Source organism: Rhinolophus hipposideros (assembly GCF_964194185.1).
Source record: "Rhinolophus hipposideros genome assembly, chromosome: 5".
In the NCBI taxonomy this organism is placed as follows: domain Eukaryota; kingdom Metazoa; phylum Chordata; class Mammalia; order Chiroptera; family Rhinolophidae; genus Rhinolophus; species Rhinolophus hipposideros.
In genome coordinates, this window is record NC_138051.1 from 89813826 (window position 1) to 89838669 (window position 24844).

A 24844-nucleotide genomic window follows, 5' to 3' on the forward strand; every position below is an offset into this window, starting at 1 on the left:
ACCTTCCAAAACAGAAAGCACCAGGCCCAGATGAGTTTACTGGTAATTTTACCAAACATTTAAGGAAAAAATTATACCAATCTCTTATAATTTTTTTAGATGATAAAAGCAGAGGCAATGCTTCCTAAGTCATTTTATGAGGACAGAATTACCCTAATACTAAAACCAGACAAAAACATTACAAGAAAATTACAGACCAATATCTCTCATGAACATAGATGCAAAAATCTTCAACAAAATATTAGCAAATCAAATCCATAGAAAGTATAAAAAGAATTATATAAAATGACCAACTGGGATTTATCCTAGGTATGATTCTAAAATCAATTAATGTAATCCATCATATCAAAAGACTAAAGAAGAAAAATCACATGATCATATCAATTAATGCAGAATAAGCATTTGACAATTTCCAACACCCATTCTTGATAAAAACTATCAAGAAACTAGGAATACAGGGGAACTCTGTCAACCTAATAAAGAGTACCTACAAAACAACTTACAGCTAACATCATACTTTGTGATGAGAAACTATGCTTTCCCACACAGATTAGGTACAAATCAAGAATGTTTCCTTTCACCACCCCTTTCCAAAATCATAGTAGAAATCCTTGCTAATGCAATAAGGCAAGAAAAGGAAATAAAAGATATAGATTGGGAAGGAAGACATAAAACCGTCTTTGTTTATAGATGACATGATCAGCTATGTAGAAAACCCAAATGAATCAGAAACAGAACTTCTGGAACTAATAAGTGATTACAGCAAAGTTGCAGGATACCAGGTTAATATACAAAAGTTAACTGCTTTCCTATATACTAACAATGAACAAGTGGAATTTGAAAATTAAAAATGCAATATTATTTACATTAGCACCAAAAAACCTGAAATACACAAACATAAATCTAAAAAATTTGATACAAAATCTATGAGGAAAACTATAAAGCTGATGAATGAACTTGAAGAACTAAACAAATGAAGAGATATTCTATGTTCATGGATAGGAAGACTCAATACTGTCAAAATGTCAGTTCTTCCCAACTAGATCTATATATTCAATGTATGTTAGAGGTAATCAGGAGAAGGTGACCACTAGGCAACCTGAGAAATGGAATCGGGGAATCAGAGGCTCCTTATCCCCTCCCGTGTCCTTGGAGTTCCATCCACTGTTCCCATACAAGGAGCCACTTCAAGGACACAGCCTTGAGAGAGTGTGTTACTGAGACCATCTGAATTGTACACATGACTGAATCCCATTAAGGCCTCTATCTAAACTCTTAAGATTCTGGTGGGCGGGTGCAGAAATCTACTCATCTTGCAACCACCCAAGACAAGCCTCAAGTTCACTCGATTATTAAAACTGCCACCTACCAATCTGGAGTGGTCTGCCTCTTTCTTCCATCTCTCCTTGCCCTCCATGTATGGGGGCCAGTTTCGAATTTAACCAGGGGAACTCCGGAGGCTGCAAGCCATCAATACAATCCCAATCAAAATCCCAACAAGTTATTTGATGGGTACCAACAAACTGATTCTAAAGTTTAAGAGGCAAAAGACCCAGAATAGCCAACACAATAATGAAAAGGAAAAACAAAGTTGGAGGATTGACACTACCCAACTTCAAGAATTATTATAAAGCTATAGTAATCAAGACAGTATGGCATGGCAATAAACGAGAAACAGATCAATGGAATAGAATAGAGAACCCAGAAATAGACCCCCATAAATATAACCAACTAAATTTTGGCAAAGGAGCAAAGGCAATAAAATGGAGTAAAGACAGTCTCTTCAACAAATAGAACTGGAACAACTGGACACCTACATGGAAAAAGTAAATCAAGACACAGACCTTACACCTTTTACAAAAATTAAAAGATCAAAACCTAAATATAAAACAAAACAATAAAATTACTAGAAGACAACACAAGAAAAAAAATCAGTGTCTTTGAATTTGGCAATACCTTTTTAGTTATAACAAATACACAATCCATAAAAGAAATGACTGATAAACTGGACTTCATTAAAATAAGAAAACTTCTGCGCTGTGAAAGACAATGTCAAGAACATCAGAAGACAAGCCACAGACAAAACATTTGCGAAAGACATGTGTGATAAAGGACTATTATCCAAAATATATTAGGAACTCTTAAAACTCAACAATAAAAGAACAAATGACCCAATTAAAAATTAGACAAAAGACCTTAACAGACACCAAAGATATACAGATAGCCAATAAGCATATGAAAAGATGCTCCACATCATATGCCATCATGAAAATGCAAATCAAAACACTGAGATTCTACCTATTAGAATGTTCAAAATCTGGAACACTGACAACATCAAATGCTGACAAGGATGTGGAACAGAAACTCTCATACACTGCTGGTGGGAATGCAAAACAGCACAGCCACTCTGGAAGACAGCGTGGCGGTTTCTTATGAAAGTAAAAATACTCTTACCGTATGAGCCCACAACTGTGCTCTTTGGTATTTACCCAAAGGAGTTGAAAACTGAGGTCCACACAAAAACCTGTACATGGATATTTATGGCAGCTTTATTCATAAATGCCTAAACTTGGAAGCAACCAACAGGTGTCCCTCAGTGGGTGAATAGATAAACTTGGTACATCCAGACAATGGAATATCATTCACCACTAAAAAGTGAGCTATCAAGCCATGAAAAGACGTGAACGAACCTTAAATGCATATTACTAAGTGAAAGAAGTCATCTGAAAAGGCTACATACTATATGATTCCAACTATATGATATTCTGGAAAAGGCAAAACTATGGAGACAGTAAAAACATCAGTGGTTGGGAGGAAAGTGAAAGAGGGGATCTTTAGGGCTGTGAAAATATAACAGATTATAATCATGGATATATATAGACATACATTTGTCCAAACCCACAGAATGTGCAACACCAAGAGTGAACGCTAAGGTGAACTATGGACTTCAAGTGATTAGGACATGTCAACGTAGGTTCATCCTTGATAAAAAAAAATGTGCCATTCTGGTAAATGATGTTGATAATGTAGTAAGTTTAAACATGTATGGGGCTGGGGGTATACAGGAAATCTGTACCTTTCTCTCAATTTGGGGGTAAACCTAAAACTGCTCCAAAAAAGTCTTAAAGCAGAATGTATGTATCAAAAAGACTTAAAAATAATCTAAAATTATCTCTAGATTGCAAGATTGTGGGTGAATATTTTTCTACTTTTTTATACTTTTCAGTTTTCTATAATAAATATGTATTATTAATTTAAAAAATATAATAACCACCGTCTAAGAAGGGGCCTACCAAGTGGGGGCCTCTCATACTCCCTAGTATGTCAACCTCAGACTCCTGGATAGTCTCTTTATATGGCTGCAAAAATTGCCTTTTGCAAGTACATCGTCTGACTCTAACATCCAGTTTCCAGATAAAATTTCTTACCTTGTTCGTAGTGCCACCTTGTATAGTACTTCATGTGTACTATACACATGAAGTACTCTCTAGGCATTCCACTTTAGACCTTCTGCACTTGATAGTCCATGGGTTAATTAGCAATAGAAAAGTCACACTGTAACCAAGTAGTGATGACTACTCTGAACGACATCATTAGTTATCACCTATGTTGCAAGACTTACAATATCTTTCTACTTTCCACTCCTGGTTGGGAATTATGCCCTGCTCCCTGATCAAACTTCTTATCTGCATGGATCTGGACAATGAGATGGTTAGAACTGGTTACATCACCATAACCATGTGGCTAATTTAAATAGTACCACAAACAATATTGTACCAAGTAAAAACTGCCAAATTCTTAAGAGTAACTGCCTGTGGCAACTGTTGTTACTCTCCCTAGACTGAAATGAATATGTAATGTGAGCTTCCACACCAGAGCAGTGGTGTCTAGTACTGTATCTCCTGACCAAGAAATATACTGATAAATAGATGCAAAATGCTTGGGGGCAGAGAATGAATGTCCTCTTTTGTTGGGAGGCAAAGTAGGTACATGATTCCCAGGAATAGGAAGAACAACAGGATTTCCCTGACAAGACCTGTGGCAACTGTGCACTTCAGTTCTAACTGATTTGGGGAACAGGCGATGTACACTTCTCTTGCTGTCAAGGGATTTCTGACTCTTTAATTTTAATTAGATGCTGGCTGTTCTGCCACACATTCTATGCTTCCAGTACCCATGACTATGACCTCTCCCTTTCTTGTTCTCCATCAAGTGGTTGAACCATCCACACCTTGGCAATGACACAATCCAGAATTCTCACCTCACATCCAACCCATCTTTATGATTTATCCCTACTCTACCCAGCCTCTGGATCAAAGTAAAATCATGTATTCTTCCCCCGATTGTGAAGTACAAGGTAACTTTCAGAGTGAAATGTGAGTTAACACCTCCTACAATCACAACCTCCTGTTTGCCAATCCAGCGTCATGAGCTGCCCATTCCAGAAGAAAAAACAATTAAGAATGTTGTGGTGTTATGATGAATTAAGCTTGTCTAAGGCCTCCAAAATAGCTATGCCTATCATCTCATTCCAGCAGTCAACCAACACCAAGGAATTATTTAGTGTTTTTCCCCCATCCTTACTACTTCAGATGGCTATGCATGGCAGTAAGGTGTAAGTGTAAGATGGGCACTGTATTTCCACTTGATCTTTTAACATTCCATTCTACCTTTAAATTACATTGGCCAACATATAGGAAATCCAGGAGCTATTAGGGCTTTTGTACCAGTTCTGGTTATCTTTAGTCAATATGGTGACGCCATGTGCCACCCTATAATTAGAACAATGCCACTGCAGCCAAGGCTGCTTGTTTTCACTGGCTAGGTGTAACCCCTTGCCAGAACTATGCTGTCTCAGAATACTGATCCATATTGCAGACACAGTGGAGGATACTTTCTGGCCTAAAGAGAAGCCAGTCAGCTGTTAGTGGCTGCTTCATGCTTGGTTAGTGACAACATGTGGTCTCAAGCCCTACAAAACATAGTATCACAGCTACCTTGCCCCGACTGGACATAAACCTAGGGTGCTATTTCAACTGTCCATGCGAATAAATCCACTTTAGTATTTCATACAGTGGGGATGATCTGTCCTTCTGATGGGCACTTATACGCCCCATCAGATATTAATGTATTAGATACTTGGTCTGACTGCAGCAATCCATTTTTTCGATCCTTTATCTATACTCCCTCAGTGATCTCACCCAGGTTCATGGCTTTAAAAACTATATGCTGATAACACCCAAATTTATACCAGCTCAGACAGCTTCCCTGTATCCTAGACACCTATGTTCAACTGCCTACTTTACAACCCCACTTGGTTGTCTACTAGTATGTTAAACAGAAGACTTCTAAAACAGAGCTCATGATCTTACCTTTCTCCCACAACAGAAAACTTGCTCTTCCCCGTCTTTCCCATTCACTGATTGGCAACTCCATTCTTTCAGTTGTTCTGGCTAGAAACTGCAATCATCACTGACCTTTCCTTTTGTCACAATTTTTATCTGATGCATCAGTAAATAATGCTGCCTCTATCTTCAAAATATATCTAACCCTTTCTCACTACTTCCACATTACTACTCTAGTCCAAGCCATATTTCTTGAGCAGATTATTCCAACAGTCTCCTAAGTGGTCTCTCTGCATCCATCCTGCCCCCCTCCCTCAGCCGTTCTCAATATAGAAACCAGAGTGACCTTATTAAACCATTAAGTCAAATTATGTCACTAATTGATTAAACTGTTCCAATAACTTCCAAGCTCACTCAGATAAGAAGGCTAAAATCCTCTCAATAGCCTATAAGGTCCTACATTCTGCCCCCACCACCATTACTTCATCAGATCTCGTTTCTTATAACTTTCACCCAAATTCACTGCACTCCAAACACACTTTCTTACTATTCCTCAAACACTCTAGGCATTCCACGTTAGATCTTCTGCACTTGATAGTCCCTTTGCCTGAAATCTCTTTCCTCAGATAGCCACACAGCACATTACCTTACCTCCAAGTCTCTACTGAAGTGTTACCTTTATACTTTACAGTGAGGCCTTCCTGGCCACACTATCCAAACACCTCTCTTTCCCAATAGTAGGCACTTTCTTGTCCTTTTTTTCCTTAATCCTTACATTATATATATAATGTACATATTATATATGTATCATATATGTTATACTTTATATGCAATACATATTATATACATTACATACATGAAATATATACATACAGAGGGTGCTAAAATGTATATACATTTTAAGAAAGGAAAAAACTGTATTAATTGTAATACTGAATATATGCAGATAACAAAAGATGGATACAAGTCACGTTTGACTTCTGCAATTAGTGCTTTAAGGGGTTACTATCAGCATCCAGACACTTCTGATTACAGCGAACTATAGCTTAAGCATAGATAACATCTCTTAAAATGTGTATACATTTTTTGGCACCCCCGATATATTTTTTTTATATCTATATCTATCTATATCTATATGTACGTGTGTGTGTGTGTATATATATATATATATATATATATATACATATATACACATATATGAAACGTATAGTAACTCCTTTCTTCAATTTCTTTCTTTCTGAAGAAAGAAAACTGATCAAGCCTCACCATAATCTAGTAAAAAAGTGGTTTTTAGCAGCTCTCTTTATGGTATGGAAACTTCATTTATTCAACACAAGTCAAAATTGTGTTGGAAAAGCAATTCAGAATGTATGATGTTTCCATAGTGGATCAATATTTTTTGTGTTTATATGGGTTCAGAGTTACAATTTTTTAAGGTCTGACAGGAATTACTGCAAACCTACTTGTTTTCTACTTAATATTTCCAAATATATGGTTAATATTTCCCAAACCTGGCTGATAATCAGAGTCATTTAAGGAGATTTTTGCCAATTCTAGCCTTTTCTTCAGATACACTAAGTCAGAATCCTCTAGATCAGCAGCCCAGAAACCTGCTTTTTAAAAAGTGCCCCAGATGATTACATTCAGGAAGCACAATGACAATCTGTATTCCAAAACATGCGTTCCTAGAATTCTTAACATAAGCAGTTTGAGAAATGGGTATAAATCCTCCCCTTAAACCTGACAGAATTTTCTTAAGCACTGTGTAATATCTAGGAGCAGTATTTCAGAAAGTATTAGAATACATTCAGATTTAGTAAAATATCCCTCTATTTAAGTAATTAGAATTAGGTGAGCTTAACTTTCATAGACTACTTAATGATTTTTTTTATAAGATTTCATTTTATGTGTCTGGATATAAAAATATTTATGGTTATTTGTCAAATACTGCATAGTTTAAGGGATAAAATTAAGAGCTGTTTTCAGGGAAAGGTAGGAATTATCTAGACTAATAATGCAAATTGTCATAAATATACATTTAATGTATCTTTATTATTACTTAGGAAAAGACAAGTTTTTAGATTTGCCTTATAATAACTATTTTCCTTTATTATTTTACAATGTTTCATGTTAAATACGCAGATAACTAATAAAATATAATATTTTGGATATAGATTAAGAAAAATATACAGAATAATAAGTAAATTCTTAGAAGCTATTAGAACTTACTGTTCTTTCAAGGCTTTTTCATTGAAGAAATATTTATTGAGCATCTGCTTTGTGCTAGGGTCCCAGCCTTAGGTATTCATAGTTTAAGGACACAATCAGTCAAGTAAAGAATCACTTAGCACACTGTGTGTACTTGTGTACTGGGGACAGCACTAGTGTACATGTGATATGATATGTACATGGGGACGTCACAGTTCACAATGATGTTCCCTAGTGAATATAATACCTAATCTGGGTCTTTAAGAAAAATAGGGAGAAATAGTCATCAGAATAAATGAGTGAAGATAGAGCATTCTGGGAAGAGGTTAACATATGCAGTGGTCTCATTTTAAGAGAAAATATTTGAAAGAGTTGTTTGTATTCACAGTTTTCAGTTCTTCTATTTTATTTCACCAGGACAGCTCTTGTCAAGGTCACCAATGACCTCCACATCTGCCACATCCATTGGTCAATTCTCTGTTCTCATCGTTTTTGATTTACCATCATCATTTGCCACAGTTGATCACTCCTACCTTCTTAAGACACTTTTTAAAGTGGTGTCTGGGACACACCTTGGTGTAGAAATAGGTATTTCTTGATTTACTTATATTCTTTTAGCAAATATTTATTGAGCACCTATTATTTGCCAAAAACTATTCTTAGCATTAGTGATACAGCCATGAATCCAAAAGATGAAATTCTGAACCCTCAAGTAACTTATATCTACTGGAAAAAGAGAATAAACAATGTAAATTTTATATTTATATATAAATTATGTATGTAGTATATATGTATGCATAATTATGTGTATATAGTGTGTGTATATATTTGTATACATATATATATATATACATACATACATACACATCAGTTTCTTAAGAATACCACCTACCACAACTGAAGAAAGGAGCTACTACACCTTTCGTTTTCTCTAAAGGAAAAACTCATATCTAGACACAATGAACAATTATTATTCTAATCAACAACCATATAATATGGTACACTTTTCAAAGTATTTCAGATGCATTATATCATTTAAGCTCATCACTATTTTCTGAGATACTTGGGCCACGTTTAGAAAAACACTTCAAATTCCATATCTACATAATACATAAACAATGGGCTTAGGCAGTTAGTTCAATGTGGAGGTTCACCAACTTTATTCCATCAACAGTCTTCACTGGTGATAAATGATTTGAAAACTGTCAATAACATCCACTACTGCAAGAACAAACTTGTCAAAAACGTGTTGATGGGCAGTAACTAGAAAAATAAATTTTAAAAGCTATCACATCCTTTGGGAAAACAACTGGCAAAAGTTTCAAAACACAGACCAAGCTACAGATGTGCATCTTACACTAAAACTGGTAGTAGTCTAGTGTATGTTATAACCTAGTCTTAAACATGTAATGAACACTTAACAACTAGGGAATTTTATCATAACTTGCAACAGAAAAAAAGAAAAAGTAACCCTAAAATTCCTGTATTATTTCTGACAGTGAAACTAATTTCTATATAAATCACTAGTGCTGAAATAAATATCACTCAAGGATAAATTAATAGAGAACTATACAGTATATAGATATATAGCAAAAATAAGTAAAATAACTACAAGCAACATAGACAAAATGGTAAGTCGTATGGCACCATCATTAGCAATACTAGATGTAGTTAAGATGATAAAACTGGTAAGCAAATGATAAACTGAAAGCAATTCATTCTTTACAATCAATAGAGCACTTAGATTTTCAAAACCTAAAGACAATGACCTGCTCATTCTGGTTAGCCCCAGACTAAGTCATAATTGAGCAAAAAAAGTTTTACCTAAGTTTCAAGCAAATATAGAAACAAAACAGTTGATAAAAACAGCAATGACTTTGTATACTAAGGCTAACATTACAGCAACATTTTTCACTATGAATTATATTTATAAATATTACATTTTCTGCTGTGACATAACTGAAAAATCAGTGGAATACTTTCTACAGTTATATTTCAAAAATTGAATTGAAAAAAAACTGGAAACGTTTGAACATTTGCCTGATCTATTTCACAAACAAGACTAGTCTATCATTGTTTCAAATAAAATTTCCAGAGCCCTTTGACGGATTTCTAAGTTATGTTTTTAATACTGTATTAAATTTATGCCACCAATTTCAAGATGCCACATGATTCAGATTTACTATCCCATTGCAATTTTTCAAGAAGCCCTTTTATTGTTATAAATAGTTTTAATGATAAATCATTTGCATAAACTCATAAGCATGCATCCAATTATGGCAAAAATTAACTTGCCATTTTGAAGTATTTTGAGATAACGTGTTGTGCAACTATGTGTGTTGTGCAACTATGTGTGTGTGTGTGCCTTCATATGTATATATGAAAGCAAAAGCATTACTCTCCTTAGAGTTTACTGAAACACAATTATAAAAGCTCAAGCAGTGTGACATATAACATAGCTTCTAATTACCGCTGGAAGTTGTAATTTATCCCATAATTTTAAAACATAATTTACCCCCTCAAATAAATCATCTAGTTTTGAAAGGCCTTTGTACCATAATGTTCTCAAATACCAAGAACTAAAAACAACAGTAGTACACTTGGAAAAGAACTCAAAATCCTTCACACACCTACCCCACCTATACTGAATTCAACCTAACAGACTGAGTATCTGGAGAACGGCTGTTTCAGCTAGGTAAAGCTACTCTGTACTATGGGAGACCTAACACGTGGAAAAGAGAGATATTGGAAAGGATTAGGGAAAAAAAGCAAAGGACGGAGGTAAATTCTACTCTCGTGGTGAATAACAACCAACAAATAAACCAAAACCGCCACCTGATTCCCTATTCCACAATCTCAATTTTTGCTGTCCTTATCTTTACTCCGTCTTGCCCTACGTTGTCAACGTTGGTCCTAGGCCTCTTTTTCCCTCTTACAGATCAGAGATGGACAGACGTGCAAAATAGAAGAACTTTGTTATTTACGGAATTTAAATACCGGAGTCTCCTGACTACGAGACACCAAACCGAGACACTGGATCTGAAATGTCCACTTTCAATCCTGTGGAACATAAATAAGGGAAGAAAACGGAGTAACTAAATCCAGCCATAGAATCTCTGTTAAAAACCCAGAAGTAGCATACAAACACACTCTCAAAACGTTTTAAAATATATTCTCCTGTCAAGGACAAACAAGCTGTGCTGGAGCCAATAATCAATGGCCTACAATAATGTTCTGCAGTTTGGAACTTTATTTGGCACAAAAGTTTTCCTGAAACACTGACAGCAAATTACATTTCAAATACACTGCCCGCTAAAGACATGTCAATAAGCACTGGGGACAACTTCAGGGGACCGCCCAAAGAAGAATTAAAGTGCCCTAAAAAAAAAAAAAAATTGCGATTTAAAATGAAAAACACAAAAGTAAACTTATTTAGGCGTACTTGAACGACTAGGAAACAAGAAAATTGGAAATCGGTAGGATTGACTTTAGCACTTTCTTTCAGATGCAACCTACCCCTAACCCGCCGTTAGGTGTGTACACTTAACGTCCAATCAATTGTGTGGAGGTTGCTGGGGTTTCTGTTCTATCTGCCGACGACAGCAGGCAGTGAAACCTGCACTAATCATTGTGACCAAGCGGCGCGTGTCCTCCAGGAGTCCCCCGAGGCGGGCGGCCCCCCAGGACCAGCCTACAGCTTTGCGGTACTTTGTTCCCATCAGTTCTCTAGTCCGTAAAGGATTCCCCCGGGCGCTTTAAGAATTCGTTTAACGAGACCATCTCTGGCAGGATTTAAAGGAGTCAATTGTTACGCTACTAAAACCACCTCTTTTGCAGTTTCATAAATTTGATGCAGGGAGGAGGGTACGAAGCCATAAAACGGAATGCCCGGCGGATCCGCGGAGTTGGTGTCACCGCCTCCACCGGAGAAAGAGACTCTCGAGCCTGAGGAGGAGGAAAGGTGTTTGTAGGGGATCAGCTCGGTGGATTTGGGACGAGGCAGGGACGGGGTTCTCTCCGGAGCCATGCTCCCCGCCGGAGCGGGTGACGGCACCCAGAAGGTCGAGCAAGTGCGAATTCCGCGGGCCGCTCGTCGAGGTGACGGCAGCCGCCCCCGCCCCCCGGTACCTGATGATGTCGTCGCTGTGGCCCCGGTAGAACTTCTGCCGATGCTCCCGCGGGCTGTACACCACGCCGACCCCCGCCACGAAGTACACGATCTCCTTGGCCGCCGTGTAGTAGAGGTTGTTGCGGCACTGGTGGCCCCGGTAGCCGTACACCCACTCGAGCCGCAGGTGGCAATTCGGGGCGCTCCGGGCCGCCATGTCGGGGCGCCCACCCCGCCGCTCCGGCTGGGGCCCGAGGCGGCAGGCGACGGCGGCGGCCGGGCGAGGAAAGCCCTCCGGCTGGCGGCCGGGACGTGCCGCCCGCCGCGTCCTCTAAGCCGCGGCTGGCAGGTGCATGTCGCTTCTTCTGGCCGCCGCCGCCGCCTCAGCCCACCGGTGGGAGCAAAAGCCTCGCGTCTCGAAACATGCTGAGGGCCGCGAGCGCCGCGCGGGCCGTCCAGTGGGTGCCGCGCGCCCTTCACCCTCCCGGGCTCGCCTAGTCTCCTCAGCCCGCAGCGCCCAGGCTGCGAGCGGAGCCGAGCGACCGCCCGCCTCCCGCCTCCACGCCGCCGCTGCCGCCCGCGCACCCGGCTCCCCGCCTAAATCACCTGCGGCGTTCGCGCCCCGCCGCGGCCTTTTCCCACCGCCCCGCGGGACCGCACGGCGCGCCCCCGAGCGGGGAGTAGCGGCCTCGCACGGCCCCGCCCCTCGCCGCCGTCGCCGCGCGCGCTCCTCACGCCCCGCCCCGGGCCTCGCGGCCGCGGGCGGTAGAAGCGCTGCGGGCCCCGTGCGTCGCTCCCCGGTCCCCGCTTGCGCGCCGCGGTGCTTGCCTATCCGCTCCCCGCGGCCAGGACGCGCGGTCCCGTCTCCCTGGTCGCGTCCCGCCGGCGCTGAGCCCGCACGAAGCCACCCAAGCGCCGGGGGGACCCTCGGCGACCCCAGTCTCCTGCCGCTGGGAGTCCTTTCCCGGGAAACAGCTGCCAGTCTCTCAAGGTCCCTGTACGGGGCCAGGGCTACGTTCACGCCTCGGAGAATCAACACCAGGATGCCAAACCTCTTTTTTTCCCCCTGACATTGTGTGTCGGTGTTTCTTGTTGCTTCATAACACTCACTATCCCAGACATTGAGTGGGGATAAAACCTGACTTCTAACGGTACGTTTTCTCATTTGTGTAGGTGACCTCAAAGCTGAAAGCATTTAAATGGCAAGAGGACACGCCAGATCTGATCTCTTAATAAATAGCATTGGTACCTGAATGTTTTAAATTACTATCTTGAACACCAATAAACTGTTGAGACTTCTTGCATTTTAGTAATGGTGAAGTAAGATGGCTGGAATATTGTGGTCCTGGGGAATGCACCAATAATAAAAATACTGGGAGCAGTGAATTCCTGGCTATGTCAGTTCCCCTGCTACTCCGTTTCCTAAATACCCGCTTTCTCACGGAGAGATACGGCTAAGATTTACCAATACCTGTAAAAATAATTTGAAATCCATATTTTAAGGGGTTTTTAAGTAAACCACAAGGTTTACAACAAGAAATACTAACTAATAAAATACTAATATGAATCCTCTATGTCTAAAAAGTCACTGTTTTCGTTTCCCTGGAAAATACTAAAACTTGGAAATCTGACAAAGGCTAGAATAAACTAGCATTTTTTCAAGAAACGTGACTGCTCAAAAGTGATGATTGCTATTATATGGTACGCATAGGTTGGAATGCATGTTACGCAGTGTCTACTTCCTCAAAGATGCAAATGACCAACTAGAGACAAGAGGATGCATTTTCAGTTTGGGATAAGACTGCTAGTCTACATGCAAGGAAGAAGGGCCATCTCAGAGGAAGGGATCTACTAAGTGTCATGAAAAGTGAACTAAAGAAGTGAGCAGATTTGGTGAACACTGCTAGGGAGGCTGAAAGTGGAAATCAAATCCACTGTAGTTCACAGTTATCTCACAGGATTGTGAGGAACTATAATGCAGGAAAAATGAAGAACTTCATAAAATTTCCCAGCTCTCAGACATCCTCAAGTTTATTATTTTTGCTATTCCCAGAGTGATTAGCTATAAAACTCTTGTAATGAAAAGCGCCCTTGTTCTGATTTCCAGGAGCAGCCAATAAGAAGGTGGTGAGGAAGACTGGAGGAAATGAGCTCCACTCGACAACTTGTCTTTGGCTCAGGAAAACAAGAATCTTAACAGGAGAAGAGGAATGCAGATTGGATTTCTGGGAACAGCTGGAAAGAAAAAAAAGAACCCAGGCCTGAGAAGTGGCTCTAAAGCCATTAATAGGCCTGTGTAGGTTGCCCTGGTCAAAGGCACATACTACTTCTCTTCGTCACCTATATTTGTTTTTTTAGTTTTTTTAATAAGAATATGTTTGCTAACTCAACATATTCTCTGAGTTCCTTGAAAACACCTGGTGATAAAAAGAAATTGTTGGTTATTTGAATTTAAGCGGTGAAGTTAGAAAAGATGACGTATTTGTTGCCATACATTTGTCATACATTAATTGCTGGTTACATGTAATTTTTATGAGATGCAGGATGGTAAAGAATAAATTTTCTTATCTTTCAGGTTTTTCAGTACAATGTCTTCTGGATCCCATCATACATATTTAAGTACTCATATTAATAACAGATTTAAATTATGTTTCCATTATCATATTTTCCATTACGATTTTTATTGACCCAAGGGTGGAGTGTGAAGCAAAAACATTCTTAATTAAACCATCCTCAACTGACAACTCAAGACCAAAAGAGAACGTTTAGGCAAAAAGGTGGCTAAAAAATGAAACATTCGTGAATTTTAGAAGGGTAAAAAACACGTATTAGTTCTTACTGCTACAACTTTGTTATTAATGTCACATCAGAAAGCTTAATCAAAATTCTATTGCTAAATGAGATTCCACCATCTGTACCCTTTGAAAGTAATACAAATTAGGATGCAGGAGAAAGAAAGACCCCCAAAATTCTACACACAAACAGATGAACATTTGTTAGGCATTTTAAATATAAGCTACCCTTTGGGAATCTATATCGTGACACTTGAGTTCCTAGTATGGAGTTTTATATTCTGGACATTTGAAATATTTCTAAAGTTCAAGAAAATAAATTATTTGCTGGCTACTGATTTCAGCTACCTTTCAAGTCTACAAAAGAAATACAAAGCAGAGCACATAAAACCCGAAAGCCAAAATTCACACTATTAATTCTAGCTTGCTAATTCAGCCAATATAGGAATTTTAATGATATTTAGTAAGCTGCCCATAAAAAATATTTCTGTAACCATACCTTTAATTAGCCTGTTTTGTGTACAAAGCCTAACACAGTGCCTGGCACTACAGTAGATGTTCCATACATGGTTGTCAGCCATTAAATATAAAAGAATACTTGTATAGTCACAATAGGATTCCTCTTAGTTTTATCTTGAGTAGTTGAAACTTGAAAACTTGAGCCTTTTTCTGATCTACAATATTGTATTAGGACTTCTTTGGTTCTACATTACAGAAACCCACTCAGTATAGCTTAAGATAAAATGGGAATTTTAATGCCTCATAGGACTGAGAAGTGGCATCAATGCACTTGGATCCTAGGGTTCAAGTGATGCCATCAGAACCAGATCCTCAAAATTAACTCACTTCTACTTTCCTTTGGGTTGATTTGTTGCCAGACCAACAAAACAGCTGCCTAGAGCTCCAGTTCTCCATCTTCTCCTCTTAGCAATTCCTGTAGAAAGATTATATGCCCACCCTTGGATCAATAGAGGAGTGTCAGGGCTGGAAATACCACAGGAAGTGGGAAGTGGGAGAGGGGAGAACCTCTCAAGGAAAATTGAAGTAGTATTAACAGAATAAGAAGGAATGGATGCCAGCAGTGGCTACCCACGGCTGACTTCGGTGCTTTAGCATCCCGCAATCCCCATTTACATAACCAAACATACATGTAATCTAAATTTAAGAAACAGGAATCTGCTAAATAAATGCAGCTTTAAGACAAGGCTTCTAACCAGATTGCCTCCCAAAGACCCTTCTCTAAAAAAAATTCTAAAGCTATCTCCAGATATCAGATCAAAACAATGGACGTTTCCTAGCAGTAACCATATTTCCAAGTGCCTGTTAGATTCCACCTAAAGTCTTTAAAAACCAGTATATAGTTGAAATAAAAGAAGTCTGAAACCAAATTATCGTCTACACATCTACACACCTTACCATCTTCTCTTTCTGTACTAACTAGTAACTAACTTCCCCCAAATAGGCTGGTTATCTGGTTTCTCACTGTTTTTCACCTCCCATATCCAGTTACTAAGTTATTTGGACCCTATTTTAGAAATACCCCTGTAGTGCAGGGGACCATGCTTGCTGCACCATTTGTCACGCGAGGCGTTCGGCAGGGTCTCTGGTCCCGCTTCCCACATAAGAACGCAGGACACGGTAAGGTCAAACAGGAACACCCACGGAGCCATAGATAGGGAAGTCAAACCAATATATTCTCACTGGTGGCTGGGCTGGAGTCACAGGAAGCAGGATCTACATAATCTGCCACCTGCCGTCCTAACAGCAGTCCACGCTTGCCAGCCACCATCTTCTTGCTAGCCCCCATTTTTTTTGCTAGCATAGCCACAGCAGTTATATTAGTGGCCAATGGCTTATGGGTTACAGCTGACAGCCAACTAGCCACAGCTGATGGCCATCTGATCACAGTTAATGGCCATTTACTACCCGAGCCAGCACCTTTCTATGTGAGGCCGAGAGCCTGGAAACTGCTTTTTGGGGCTTTGTCCCCACAACCCCTAAACTCCATCCCCATCTCTACACCAACTTTCTTCCAATCCAAATTGCCATGTTCACTTCAAGACCTAATCATCTTTTCCCTCAATTCTGTGACCTGAATTATCTGTAAAAATCACGTATCATGCCACACCCTTGTTTCAAGAAACTTTTCTAGAAGCAATTCAGCAACGGGCATCTTGAGCCTTGAAATGTTCTTATCCTCTGAATAACGAATTTCTCACTACTGACCTGTCATACTGTAATAATAGAAAATGCAGATCAAGGTTAATGTACCAAATATTTATCATGGCATAATGTAGAACAATAAAAATAAGGAAAAAACCGTAAGGCAAAATGTTGAGTATATTGACTCAGCTTTTCTGGAAAATATCAAACCATTGATAATTAGGTTTTCAAATATATTTTGACAATGTTGGAAATTTCCCATAATGGAATATAAAACATTTTTAAAATCAGGATAAAAAGTTATATTAAGAATAAACAGTTATGAAATATATTGAAGACTGAAACAAAAGATTCCAATGTTAATAGTTTTGTAACATGATGGTTAGTTTTACACTTTCTTTGGCATGTTTTCTAAGTTCTTTAGAAATGTACATGTAGGGCAGCCGGTTAGTTCAGTTGGTTAGAGCGCGAGCTCTGAACAGCAGGGTTGCTGGTTTGATTCCCACATGGGCCAGTGAGCTGCGCCCTCCACAACTAGAGTGAAGGACAACAACTTAGAGCTGATGGGCCCTGGAAAAACACTGTTCTCCAATATTCCGCAATAAATTTCTTTTTAAAAAGATATTTGGGGAACAACTAGAAAAATTTGAAAAAAAAATACATATGCATGTAATGAGATGAGAAAATTTTATTTCTCAGAATCCCTCATGGGAAGAGAATTACATTTGTATGGAAAAAAATACCTGAATCGGTGCTTGGCACAGAAAATGAGGTCCCAAAAGAGTCGAATGTAGGCAGAAGTGTTCTGCATAAAATTGAGAAAGGATCTGTAGCTCCAGGAAGATAAGGGAGGAATGAAGTCAGAGAGATGGCAAAGCTATAAGTTTTGCCATGAAACTCTCTCCAAACACGTCTCAAATCTTAAAGTTTCTAAATTCATGAAATGTTAGATGATCTTTTCTCTTTTTTTAATGGAAACTAGAGAAATGGGGCTTCTAATCTGGACTGATGTAGTAGGAAGCAACACTTCATGAAGAGATTTCCCTCAATTGGCTGCAAGGACAAATGGTGGCCTAGAGTAATTCTTGGGAAGGAGGAAAGAAAATGGAGGAAGGAGGAAGGAGGAGAAAGAGGGAGGAAGGAGGGGGAATTTATTTATCCAGCTCCCTCCTGTCTCCTCATTCCTGTTGGTTAACACTGGGGAGTTGGAATTAATACCTATACTTCCAGGCTGCATCATCTAAGCTTCTTCTTCCACAGGGTAATGCAAACAGGGCCAGATAGCGCGCACGCACACATACACACACACACACATACACACACACACACACACACACACAGTGAGTTGCATTAGAGAAGAGGAATCTCAACCATGGTCAGGGAACCTAAATCTTTTATAATAGGCAGGAAGCCAGACCTGAAGGCCCTGAAGGGAAACATCATCTTTATTACACTGAACAATAAACAAACCTGCTCTTTTCTCCAGAGAGAGACACTATCTTTATCTTCGAAGGTTTTTCACTATACAAACATCCTAGAAAAGATAGTCTGGAACAAAAGCAGTCAGTGCCTGTGCAAACAAGATATGCAGAAACAAAGGAGACCTAGGGAGTAGTCTCCTAACACAGATCCAACATGCAGCAATCAAGTGCTTATTACCTACGTAGAAATACTGCCAAGTTGTGACCAACATATAAAATTTATTTCTGTAGCAATGGAAAATATTGAGTTAAGCAGGTAATGTACCATAATATTATCGAAGGCTAAGCTGAATACTTGTTAAAGCAGTAAGATCAGATTTGATCAATAATGCTGTTGCAATGCGGGAGGGGCCAGACAAAACTGAACTTCCCTGAGACAAAGGGCTGGAGACCTTTTAAAAGCTTGGTGCACTAAGGGAAAGGCATGGTGTGAAAGGGCATTAATCCATGTGACCAGAACACCTGGATTTGTTAATTGTAGCTTACCAGAGGAGAAATAAAACTTCTCCTATCTTTATCACAGGATGCAGTGATTCAAGTTGAAGCAAGGCAGCCCCTGAAGTTAGGCCCTTACCCTCCATTTAGCAATTATCATATTGAATTTTAGGAAATTGTTGATTTACGCAGACACAGGGACTTTGAGTGAGAGAGAGAGTTATCTCGCTGAATGTTTGCATTTCAAAGAGACAGCTCTCAAGTCCTTGAGGAAGCACTTTTGGGATGGTAGATTTACATCTCAAAGAGCAAAGAAAGGATTTATAATTAATTGCGAGCTTTCTCAAGTATCTTCTCTAAAAGGGAGTTCAGGGGCCTGTCTATCATCAGGTTTTGGCTGGAACAAATAGTAAATTCTCCTGGTAATGTTGAGCTCTCTCAGGCAGGCATTTTAAGGGGAGCTGGGGTCATTCTAAAGACACGACTTTAAGCTGCTAGAGCCATGCTAGAGTTTGTCAAGTCTATTAGCGCAGAGGTTTGGATGGAATTGTTATATGCCAAGAATTCTCAGTATGCCAGTGGTATAACTAGCTACCAGTAAGAAGTAAAAAGCTCATCTTGACATCAGTCTAATAAAAGAAAACATGAGAAATTTCTGCTCAGTGAACTTTTAACAGAACACCTTCAGGGCCATAAATAATTGCACTCAAACAGTGCAGTGACTATGGAAGCATGCACAGATTCTGAAAGACATTATTACAAACTGTAGTAGTGATTATTATGTAATTATTGATACGTTGATATGTTTCAGGTTGTCTTAGGTTTCTAATGCCTTCAAGTCTATCACCCCAAATTCTTCTATTCGAAAGCATACCACAGAACGAAAAAGGTGAAGAACCACGACCATAATCATCCCTAAACATAAACTGAGCGATCCACGTGTGAATCATTGGGCTTGGTACTACGGAGGGGTAATCAAGGAAAATGAACTCACATCTGTGCTTTGAAGAATTTATGCTTGAAAAAGGAAAATAAGATAAAGACATAAGTACCTTTAAAAACAAGTGAAAAATATGTAAAGAAGGGAATTATGTTTCAATACATATACATATGTTTAATCCAATAGACGCCGTACCTAAAAAATTACAAAAGGATTATAAAGTAAACATGATCTTATCAAAGACATTTTATTGAATTCTACTGGTCATTAAAATCTATTGCATTAAAAACATGAATGTAGGAAAGATAAGAAACAAAAGTAGATTTATCATAGATTATGCAAAAAAATAAATTTAGGTGCAAAGTATTTATTAAAAAATTAGGCTTATGCCGATTTTCATGTAGGAGGACATTTCCTGGAGAGGCAAAAACAGTCTAGTTGTAGATAGTACATTCTAGAAAAATGAGATATTATAATTGGAGATAAAAAAAGGTAAAGCCAAGACATAAAAGATAGGGCGGTAGTAAAATGCCATGTATATTTTAAAGGCACAGACTTTACTGGGAAAATATTTTAGTCAATAAATGAAACACTATCTCTAAGCAATATATTTACATTTTGTAACATGAAAGTAGTATTCTTTCAAGTATAAAAAGGCAATTGAATACTTTCCAGCACAAGCTAAAATATCAATTTGTTTTAGACTGGATCTCACCTTGGATACAATGGTTATTCTATTTTGATAAGAAGTTTTTGTTTTGTTTTCTTCTAATTTTTTGTTTTACCTGAAAGAACTTCAGACTGACAAAAACAATAAAAATAATTCCTGTGTATATTAATTTTTATCCATAATCCTGATTCCTTGAATATTAACATTTTAAACATTTTTTACCATTCTCTCTCTCTCCCCCCTTATGTGTATCTATGTAAGTGTATATGTATATGTATATAGAAACATATATGTACATGTGCATGTATGTGTGTAAATGCTTTGAGAGTAAGTTGTAGACATAATTCTCCTTTTTAGTGTTTATTTTTTGTCGATAACCGACATTCATTTACATAATTACAGGATAATTATCAAAATCATGAAATTAACATTGACACAACACCATTATTTAATTATAAGCCTTATTCAAATTTTGCCTTTGTCCAATTGTCATTATTTAGGAAAAAATGTTAAATCTGATCCAGGATGCTATTCATACGTTGCATTTAGTTTTCATGTCTTTTTTAATCTGGATAAGTTTCTGAGTCTTTCTTTATCTTCCATCATCTTGACATTTAGCAGAATGCAGATTTATTTTGTAGAATATATCTCAGTTGGGTTTGTCAGATGTTTTCTCAATACTAGATTCAGGTTATACATTTTTGGCCCTAATACAAAAAGCAAGGTGTGTCTATCTCAGTACATCATATCCAGAGGCAAATGACACTGATTTGTTCCATAATTGGGTATATGTATTAACTCTGATCACTTGGTTAAGGTACTGCCTACCAGGTTTCTCCACTATAAAGTTACAATTAATTAAGTAGCATATTGTGGAGAATTAATCACAAAATTTTAATATAAAATTTTGATTTATAAGCATTGGAAAATAAATTGATAATTAATAATTGCAGTTTGGTACACATAATCTTTCAAAGCATGTTGTTCATAAGGTGTGTTTGAGGGGTAATAAAAAGATTATAAACTACTGATTTAGCATATTATTCTTTTGATCTCTGATTGAGTGATATAAATGCATGTGACAGTATCTTTTGTCTGTTCATAATGTTCATTAAATGCTATAGAGAATTTTCTATGAATGGTTAGAATCAAAATTTCACTCTTAGAGTAACTGACTTTGTTTAAAGGACAATCAACTAGTCTATTATATGTTGAAATTATTTTTTTTGAAGGCCACAATGAAGCATTTTGAACATTGGCACATTTTAAACACATTCTTCCATACAAATTAATTTTTGTTGCTGATCTTTTTAACGTCTTCTATTAATGTTTAAAGATCATATAACACACAGACCTGAAAATAAAAATTTGATTATAGAAAGCAAACATTATTAATATCTCATAATTTATGTTGATCAACATTTCAACAGTATTCCTACAGTACATTATCAGATCCGCAGGATTCTAGAGGACTACAAGAGAAATAGTCCCATTTAACTTATTATTCAATGAGTTATTTGATTTATTTCCTCTTCTCTCCTAGCAAGAACATTAAAATTAAAACTCCAACAAACTTGAACAGTTATTTAAAGAATTAGCCTAGAAGCAGAGAAATGGGCACAGGTTAAAGTGGATGACTAGAGAAAAGAGGGAAAACTTAACAATGTTAAAATTAGATTATAACATTTATATGTAATGGAAGCCATGTTTACATTATAACATTGTTAAAGGAAGTTTTAAGTCATAAATTAAGAAACCCTTTCCCCTTAATGTCATTTCAAAAGAGTTGTGGAATATTCCAAAAAGAAGCAATGATTTAGCCAATTAATAGTTCTTATCCAAACAGGAATTAAACAGAACAAATGATTAAATTAAAATAATTCTATGGCATCGATTGCTTCCAATGTGATAGACATTAAATGAACTTGAATTGGCTTCCAATGAGCTGGCAGAACAAAAAGGGACGAGCGTCACAAAAGGTATTATATGATACTTGTTATTATGTTATTGCTATTGTTATAAGAGGTGAAGAGTAAAGATTTTTTTCAAACAATATCACATACAGGACTGGTAATATATCTAGATGAAAATCTGTGAAATAGAATGAAAGTCTGGATTAGTTACATATAATCATGGGTTGTGTCTTCTGGAATAAAGATAATCAACAAAAAAGTGTGATGGGTTAAGTTTGGATTTCAGAAAAAGTGTCAGAAATCACTTTGTAGAAAATATTCTACTATAGCAGGAAGAGAACATGAGATGGCTTTCAACCACATAATCATATATGGAAGGATTTGTAGACTTGAAAGTCTTTGAATACAATGTACCTTTAGGAAAAGCTTAGGAAGTATACTGCTGAATCATTGACATCATCTAATATACTTTTAAATAAGCATTAATTTTTCTAACAGCTATTGCTTTGTATCTTGTGAAATATTGTTTAAACAAATTATAAAAGAGGTTGAAACAACATAATTACAGAGAGTGTCTTAATGTATCTAACAGAAACATAAAACGATATTATTAACACTAGGAAAATTAGTTGTCTTTCTTTTGTGTCAGTGGCTTAACATACAGTGACAGAAAAATACATATTTGCTTTTAACCTTTTCCTAGAAAGCAAGCAATTTACTGACTTAATACTTACTTCCATTCTCAAGGCATGAACTCACACTTCTAATCTTATTTCTGCTTTCTAATATGGGCTTATAAATTTTTCCTTCAAAACCTATAAACATGTATTATGATGAAATAGTCATTCATCCAACAAGTATATGTTGAGGATTTGCTATGTATCAGGCTGTGTTCTAAGCTCCAGGGGTGTTACATTGAATAAAACACACAAAATCCCTGATTTCATGGATTTTACATTCAAGTGGGGGAAAACAGGCAAGAAACGTAAATATATACCTTTGTGAAGAAAAATAAAGGAGAATAGGAGATAAGGAATGTGGGATGAAGTCGCTTTTTTATGTGACATTGTCAGCTGGGCTGGTTTCACGGCTGTGTGACTTGAGCAGTCTGACAGAGACCCTTGCTTAGAAGAGTCCCATGCTTTAGTTCAATGCTCTATTATTGATGTCTTGAAGTTCTTAATAACTAGGGGCCCTATATTGTCATTTTGCTCTGGGTCCCATAAATTATGTAGCTAGTCCTGGTCATCACAGATGACTACTCTCATAAGGTAACATTTGATGTGGGAGGAAAGGAAGAAGCAATTCATTCGGATAGCTGGGGAAAGAGCATTTCTGATAGAGGAAAGAGTGAAAGGCAAATAACCTGAGATGGACGATGTGTGAGACCATTTGTGATCTTTTCAAGGAATTGCACAGCAGCCTGTGTGACTTGGATACAATGAGCCCATGTAAAGTGGCATTAGATCAGGTCAGAGAGATGGAGTGGGTGAGCTGGTGAATCATGTACGGCCTTATAAGCTGGTGTAAGAATTTTGGCTTTTAAGACTGCAATCATTCTGCAGGAATAAATAAACATTTAGAGAGTAGAAGTAAGTTAAGCTGGGCCTAAAAATTGGTAGGTAGATTGTTTATAAAGGAGAAAGTAGGATATTCCTAAAGCTATTAAAAAGAATAGGGGTACAAATGGGGGTGGAGGTTGGGAGAGTAATATTAAGTATTATAAAAGTAATATATAAATGTTCATTATAAAAATTAAAGAAATATTCAAAGTGTGTTTCTTTTCTAAAAGATACATTTTCAAAAGTGAGATCCGTGAGTCAAAGGGTTTTTGTATTTTAAACTTTAGATTACTTTCTAAAAAGGTTGTCAGAATTCCCAATCATCCTGCAGTGGATGAAAGTGTTGATTTCTCCACATTCTTGCCAGCACCGTTTTTATCTTTCTAATCTTTCCTAATCGGCCAAGTGAAAAATAGCTGTTGGCTTAATTTTTATTTCTCCAATTAATAGGGAGGTGGAGCAATTTCTCATAGGTTTATATTTTGTCTATCGTGTGTTTCACAAATATTTTAGGGTATTATTTGTTTATTTGTTTACTTTATTCCAGTATTTTGTTTTTTTGTTTTATTTACAGGAGTTTAAAATTTGTTATGTAGTCAAATAACTGCATTTCTCAGTGATGATTTTTGCGTTTTTGTGCCTGTTTGATAAAGCCTTCATCTGTGCAAGATTTTTTTTCTTAAAAGCTTCTTAATTTTTCTTCTTTTACTTTTGTGATTTGTTTTAACCAGGAGAACTTTATTTTTGTGTACTGGTGAGGTTTACTCAATTTTTTTATCAAATGGAAAGCTAACTATCCTCTATACACTCTGTTGAAAAGGCTATCTTTTCCTCACTGTGTTTGAATATCATGTTGATTATATGTTAAATTATCACACATCTGCAGCCATTTTTGCCTTCTCGATTCTATTGCATTAATTCAGCAAATATTTTTTGAGCACATATTGTGTGCCAAGCACTATTTTAGCCATTGGTGATGCAGCAAAGTCTCTACTCTTGCTGTTCGCATTCTGGGTTAAAGAGAATAGGGGTAAAGATAGGTGATAATATACATGTAAACACTTATGAAATATATCAAGTTGTAGTCAGTACTGTGAAGGAAAATGGAGCAGGGAAATGAGATGAGGAGGACCTCTTCAATGAAGTGGCATTTCAGTAGGGACCTTTATGAAGTGAGAGAAGTCACAGAGAGAAGAGGGTGAATATTTAGGGGAAGAGTGTAGCTGT

At 37.6% G+C, this 24844-nt stretch overlaps 1 protein-coding gene across 15 annotated transcripts in view; it reads right to left on the reverse strand.

Moving 5' to 3' along the window:
• EML5 (EMAP like 5) overlaps positions 1-12317 on the reverse strand; it is a 151494-nt gene extending 139177 nt beyond the window's left edge. For all 15 annotated transcript variants that reach the window (XR_013993270.1, XR_013993271.1, XR_013993272.1 and 12 more), the window contains exon 1: positions 11682-12317. Coding sequence is in view for 8 of the 15 variants with exons in the window: in XM_081047271.1 (XP_080903397.1) it covers positions 11682-11878 (197 nt within the window). In the remaining 7 variants the exon portion in view is untranslated. The remainder of the gene's footprint in view (positions 1-11681) is intronic.
• Between the last annotated feature and the right edge of the window lie 12527 nt (positions 12318-24844).